The sequence below is a fragment of the Lupinus angustifolius genome, chromosome LG05 (genome assembly GCF_001865875.1).
Source record: "Lupinus angustifolius cultivar Tanjil chromosome LG05, LupAngTanjil_v1.0, whole genome shotgun sequence".
Classification (NCBI taxonomy): domain Eukaryota; kingdom Viridiplantae; phylum Streptophyta; class Magnoliopsida; order Fabales; family Fabaceae; genus Lupinus; species Lupinus angustifolius.
The window spans coordinates 22,955,076-22,962,173 of NC_032013.1; the positions used below are offsets into that span (position 1 = coordinate 22,955,076).

At 28.9% G+C, this 7,098-nt stretch overlaps 1 protein-coding gene across 1 annotated transcript; it reads left to right on the top strand.

Annotated features, from left to right (window-relative positions):
- On the top strand, positions 3,471–6,678 carry LOC109348190 (transcription factor ORG2-like). The gene is made up of 3 exons (XM_019588466.1): positions 3,471–3,815; positions 6,031–6,390; positions 6,507–6,678. Exons 1-3 carry the CDS (start codon positions 3,528–3,530, stop codon positions 6,588–6,590), a joined length of 732 nt encoding a protein of 243 aa, XP_019444011.1. The 5' UTR covers positions 3,471–3,527; the 3' UTR covers positions 6,591–6,678.

The window sequence follows — 7,098 nt, forward strand, 5'->3', positions numbered from 1 at the left end:
ACATGTGCTTAAATACCCATGTAATATTTTATTCTCATTGAAGGGAGTCTCCAGCGACTCGAACTCATGACCCCAGTGCATTGTTGTGATAACTAGACCGGGCCGGATGGTCCAACCGGTTTGATCACTGACCGCACTTGAATACGGCTCTGGTTGGTAGTCTTAATCGAGTGAAGGGTTGGACTACTTTGAATCAGAGAAATTCCGATCCAACCATGTTAAATTCGGTTGAAGCGCAATAATCTGGGAAGTGAACCGAACGATTAACTTAAAATTAAAAAAACAGAACACTACTCTAATGTTTTGTTTTACCCAGGTCCAAGAAAAAATGGAAAGATGTTATTTCAATATAATTATATAAAATTTTGTATTTATATATAACTATATATTTATAGATAAAATGATAAATTATATATGAAGTCATCCGGTCCAATAGGACGGTTTAACCGTTTAAATCGATTAAACTTAATACGAGACCTCTTTCGATTTGAAGTCCGACTCGGGTTTCACAATATTGCTTCAGGGACTTATATTCATAAAATACTATAGAGGTATTTATGCTTAATAGGTGACATACTTAGTAAATTCATGAACTCAGAGGTCGCATGCCAAAGATGAGGTATTACAGGTAATGTATTGAGTTTGTATAAATCTTTACATTCGCAGTATATCGATATTACAATCTACATTTTAATGTAAGTTGTAAGTACAAATTTCAATTGTTAATTTAAAGAATATAATATCTATGCAAAGATTTATATGCAATCATTACATTATTTACCATTCATTTTGGATACTTATTTTGAAGAGTCAATGATAATTATAAATTGTGGATATTATAATAATAATGTATAAAATTCATACATTGTTAGTGCATATATATTTTTTCTCTAATTTAAAATTGGTGAATTATTCATATGTCATAAGCGAAGAAACACATATTAGAGGGAAAATGGTAAGAGAGGAGGGTTGAGGGGTTAAAGTGATAAGGAGGGTGATTTACTCGCAAAAAAAAATATTAACATTTACCTAAAAAATAAAAATAAAAATTAAACAAAGTATAATTGTGTGAATAATTTTACTTTTTTTTATGATGCAGGAGGATTTGTAGGACAATATATTAATTTTGGACCAAAATAGAGTGGCCAGCTAGAATACCATGTTATGTAATTGACTAATTGGTGATCAATTCAACATCTTAAATAACTTTGAAAGTAAAAGCTCCTGGAAGGTTGGAATGGGTTACATTCGAATGGTGAAGTAAAGTTATTGTAATATTAATTGAATGTCTAATTTGTTTCTTCTTAATTCCATCAAACTCTTCTTCTTGTTGAGAATAATGACAAAAGTCAGACAAAGGAAACATGAGAAAATTGAATTTTATTAAATGATGATATACCATGCGCAATACAAGGCAAAGTCAAATTTAAATAAGGGTAATAACACAGATTTGAACCTGGACGGAATTAGAAACATGACCAAGGGGTGAAAATTTAAGTATGTTATGAAAAATTAACAATAGTTCATTTCTAATGTAAATAATGATTCAAAGTTTAATTTAATAAAAAATATAATGTCTAACTATTATTATTATTATTATTAGTATTGTGAGAACTAGACCGAATAATCCAATCGCTAAACGAACTTGAAAACAATTCTAGTTTAACTGAATAAGGGTTGGACTACTTTGAAATGCGAAAATTCTAATTTGAGCGTATTAAACCCGATTAAATCAGAATAACCCGGAAAGTAAACCGAACAATTCACTTAAAATTTAAAAAACGAATACTTATCTAATCTTTTGTTTTACTCTAGTCCAAAAAGAGATAGAGATATGTTACTTCAATATAATTATTAATTATATTTTACAATGATATATAATTATATATTTATAGATAAAAATTATTAATTATATATGATATCATCTGTTTGAATCATACAGTTTAAACTATTAAACCTAATATGAGATCTCTTCTAGTTTAACGTCCGACTTATATTTCATAATATTAATTTTTATGCAACGAAAAAAAAAATACAAAAAATGATACCCTCATTTTATTCATTGAAATTGTACTAAGAAATTTGGAAGCACATATATGATACAAATAGTATAAAATTTGCATCATAATTTAAATTTAAAGTTTTTTTCAACTATATCCTCACCCTATGAGTAATGAACTAATTCCTTTCGTAGTGCATGATAACATTTCCAAAGGATTGTCGCTCTCAGAAATCGAACTCTTGATCTTCTAGTCATTCTATGATATAGTATAGTGGAACCCTACATCACTAGAACAACACATTGTTAGTTTTAAATTTAGAGTTTAATATATATACATTGTGATTGTAATTTTTTATATGATTGATATACATCTATCATTCATATATATTAATTTTACTTAAGAGTTATTAATTAACAAATTAATGATAAAAGATGCACTCATATTGTAATAAACTTTTATATTGTCAATAATATATATATATATAGAATGGTAATATGAAAATTTAAGGGAGTTATAGGATTAATGAACACTTGCTTACATTACAATGAGCCACTATTTTTATTAATGTTTCTAACTAATCACAAGAAATAATATATATATATATATATAGTAGACATCTTGTGAGACATAAATGTTGATGTACCCCCAATCACATACCATTGGGTTGATCCTGAATTTGAGAGGTCTAAGACCCCTAAAAGAATGTACTTTATAAATTTGGTTATTATTAATTTAAAATAAAAACGTGACAAATTTTATTTTATTCACCATTTAATGTTATGCAATGATAATTATCAATTTCAATAAATCTATTGAAAAAACTAAATTAAATATGTTTGGTCTTAATCTCTATAATTTTTTATATGGTTCCTTGAAATCGTTATACATTTTATTTTAATTAATTCAATTAATTAAGTTATGGCCCATGAATGTGATAACTACTTACGTCACGGATGAACAGGATCTATGACAAGTTTTATATTAGGCACGCTCCTAACACCTTCTCAACCTCTCTTACACGCTCATAAACACATAGATGCCACACTCCAAACATGTTCTTATAGCTGACCTGGCTACTTCTCTAATTGATTTTGAATTATTAATATGTGACTAGGAACAAGAATTCATCTAAAATACATATATAATTGATTTGTGATAAAAAATAGAAGCCCACAATATTTTATACAATTTTGGATAGAGAAATAAATGTAAATACTAACATTGTACAAATTTTATATATTGTCACTATATCATAATTATTCATGTTTAATCATCATCGACTCTCCATCAAAAAATAATAATACAAATAAATAGTGAATGATATAGTGAGTGTATAAAAATACTGACAATATATAAATATTACACTTTTTTTGAATAGCACACACATTTACTCAAATGTGTAAAATATTTATATGCTTACATAAGGGATGATATCTTTGTATATGTATGTATATATATATAAAGAAGTCTTGATCATTTCATTATCTAAGCAACTTCATAACTTGTTTATAACCAATCTCCATCATGCTTGCACTATCTCCTCCTGTGTTATCAAACATGGGAATATGGCCCTTAGAAGTTGAGCCTATAAGTCATAATAATAACCAAAACTACTTCAATTCAGACTATTACTCATTTCCTCATCAATTTTCTTCACCTCATTCACCACTTGAGGTTCAAACATCTACACCATCCTCAGACCCTACCATGGTAAAGAAGCTCAGCCACAATGCTAGCGAACGGGATCGCCGAAAGAAAATCAATAGCTTGTATTCCTCACTTCGTTCACTTCTTCCTGTGCAAGATCAAAAGGTACTTAACCTCTTTCTATCTTCCTCTTTTCTTTTCTTTGGATTGGTAGTAAGTTTTTTTAAGCAACAATTTTAAGAAAATTAATGGTAATCCATAGCTTCCATGAAAATTTAATCATGTAGTTCTATTTCACTCTTCTCTTCATTTGTAATATGTCTTCCCTAAATAAATATATAAATTCTTCCATAAGCTTAAGGCATCATTGCTGATTATATCATTCACTATGATAGATTATATAGTATCCAATTAACTTCATTTAACTTGAGTACTCTAGGTATATACATAAAAAATGCCAACTACATGCCCAATACATAACACTCTCATTTCTTGATGTTCACCCTTTTCACTTATATATTTTATTTAAAAAGAGAAATGAGGGTGAAACAATATCATAGACAATATAGAAGAGTTAGATCTTCGCATAAGTTTTTATAACTACTACGCATCCCAAGAGTTGCTAAAAGATAAACACATATGTACAAGTTGAACCAACTACTACTGATAGAAATACTCTTTTAGTTTAATGAAAAATAAGTGGGTATTGTAATTATAGTGGAAAATGAAAATAGAAAATATTTAAAAGAAAACCCTAAAGTTTTAACTAGTTATCCTAAAATTCTGTTAATTATCTAATGCATGTAGGTATTATAACGATGGTGGAAAGAAGTTTTTTAAAATTTAAAATTGCTTAAATCATATTTTGAGATAAATCATGTTGCAAAATAAGTTGAAAATATAAATATATTAAATATATTGTCTATTGTGAATGAAATGGGAGAACTACTTTATTATAAAACTTTGACGTCTGATTTTGGTATATATATATATATCCAAAAGCTAAAAATTAAATTTGACCTAGTAATATAAGAAAAGAACTCAAACATTAACTTTATTTGATTAAGAACTCAAATTTTCTCGACATGGAACCCACGCATATTAAAACAATTTGGGAAAATAAGAATAACAAAAGATAAGGAATATGCTAGTTAGTGGAGCACCAACTCTTACGAGTCCCATATTAGTAGAATAGTAAACTCAATATGTACTTAAGCTATGAGCCTTCCACCTAATAAATTAGTTTTTTGAGTTGGACTCTCCTCATGAGTTTAAGTCCTAATTATTGATGCTTTCATTGTGAATTGCGTCACAGAAAGATGAGTGAAGTCGCCAAAAGAGAAAGGGCTATCATCGGGTCAGTACCGATAGAATGAAAGCCGTCGTAGACATCGACCCTTAAAGGGTGCGACAATGTTAGGAGTCTCACATTAGTAGAATAGTAAACTTAATATGGTACTTAAACCATAATATTCTCTCACCTACTAGGCTAATCTTTTGGGTTCGCTCTCCTCATGAGCTTAAATCCTAACACCGACATTAGTTAATTTAGCATGGAGGGATGGCATAAGTGGAGTACATCTAATCCAAATTATGTGTAATTCTAATCTCCCTAAAATGGATGAATTTGACACACCCGCGAAGAATTTGCATTTTTACGAATATATGCACGTATATATACAAAATATGGTTTAATATGTATACACACAATGTAAGTGTTTTTTACATTAAGCAAATCCACTATTCATATATAAGTTATCATTGACTTTCGAATAAAAATATTACAAATCAACGATGAATGATATACTAACAGTGTAAAAAACTTTACACCATCAATATATAGATTTTAAACTCTACCCAATAACCTATAAACTTTACATCCACCATAGATATTAAGTTCTAATATATATTCACATGGAAAAGATTACAGAGTCATATCTCAGATCATTTAAAGATAATATATTAGACGGAGGTTACAATAAAAAAAAATAATTAAGTAAAATTTAATTTTTTTTCCTAATAAATATAATTTATGATGGACTATTATGACATTGTTTGATTCACATAATGTGATTAATGAGATTAAGTTTTGGTTTTGTATATATGTCTCCATATCATGTTCTATTTCATTAAATGTTGTTTTTCGAAAATTATTATGTATGTTGTTACTTAAAAAAGAAACTTTTTAGATGCGCTATTGTTAAAATATTGTATTTTCATGACAAAGCTAGCGCCTAGATGATTAGATTCTTTGACCATAATGTAAGGGTTCAACTCTTAACTAGATACACCCTTGTTACATGAAAAAAATATATATTACCTCATAGTTTAATTTATAAACTGTGACTAATAGAGATACTGTTCCATGTTAATTTTGCAGAAAAAAATGAGCATTCCCGGAACAATTTCACAAGTCCTAAAATACATACCTGAGTTGCAAAAGCAGGTAGAAGGACTAATTAAGAAGAAGGAAGAACTTTTATTAAGAATTTCACGGCAAGGAGATGCAGTGAACAAAAAATGTCAAAGGAAAATTGCTCCTCAGAGTTCTGCTTTTGTAGTTTCAACAACTAGACTCAATGATATTGAGGCTTCTATTCAGATTTCCACTTATGAAGAGGTCAACAAGATTTCACTGTGTGAGATCTTGCTGTGCTTAGAAAATCATGGGCTTGTTCTTCTAAATGCTTCTTCATCTGAAACCTTTGAAGGGAGGATCTTCTATAACTTGCATTATCAAGTAAGCATGCACATTATATATAGTTTTCATGAAAAGATGACTATAACAAATTTATAATAAGCACTATTGTTTTGTATAAGTTTGTGAAATAATTAAAAGTGCATGTGTTTTTGCAGGTGGAAAAAAATTACAGATTAGAGTACGATATTGTAAGTGAGATGCTTTTGTCACTGTTAGAAAAGAAGGAAGGGATTTTCTAGTTTCTAGTCACTAATGTTAGCTCTAATCATGAAGATTTCAGATTTGATGCCTAAAAGTAGGTACATATTTAGGAACATGGGTTGCTAGGGAGAGATCACACTTGCATATCATAATGTCTTTTTAAGTTTCTATGGAGGTGGGATAGAGATCACATGTCTCAAACGGTGTCTCATTCTCTGAACAAATAATATAACATCGTTTAAAACATGTGATGTTTGTCTATTCCTAGAAGTGATGTGATGGATGTTAGGAATTAATTTATGTCATGGGAACATCAATGTTTCACTCGACCTAACCAAGGAAAAGGATATTGTCATATTTCCATCTAATGCAAGGAGAAGGCATAAAGGAACTTGAGTAATATGGGATTGGGCAAATTAACATGTCCAATCTTGATGAATAAATGTATTATTGTGTATTAATAGCCCATATATTGTTTTGAATTAGATAATAAATCATGGAAGATATAATAAATGAGTTTGATGAGTATATATTGAAAATGTTAAA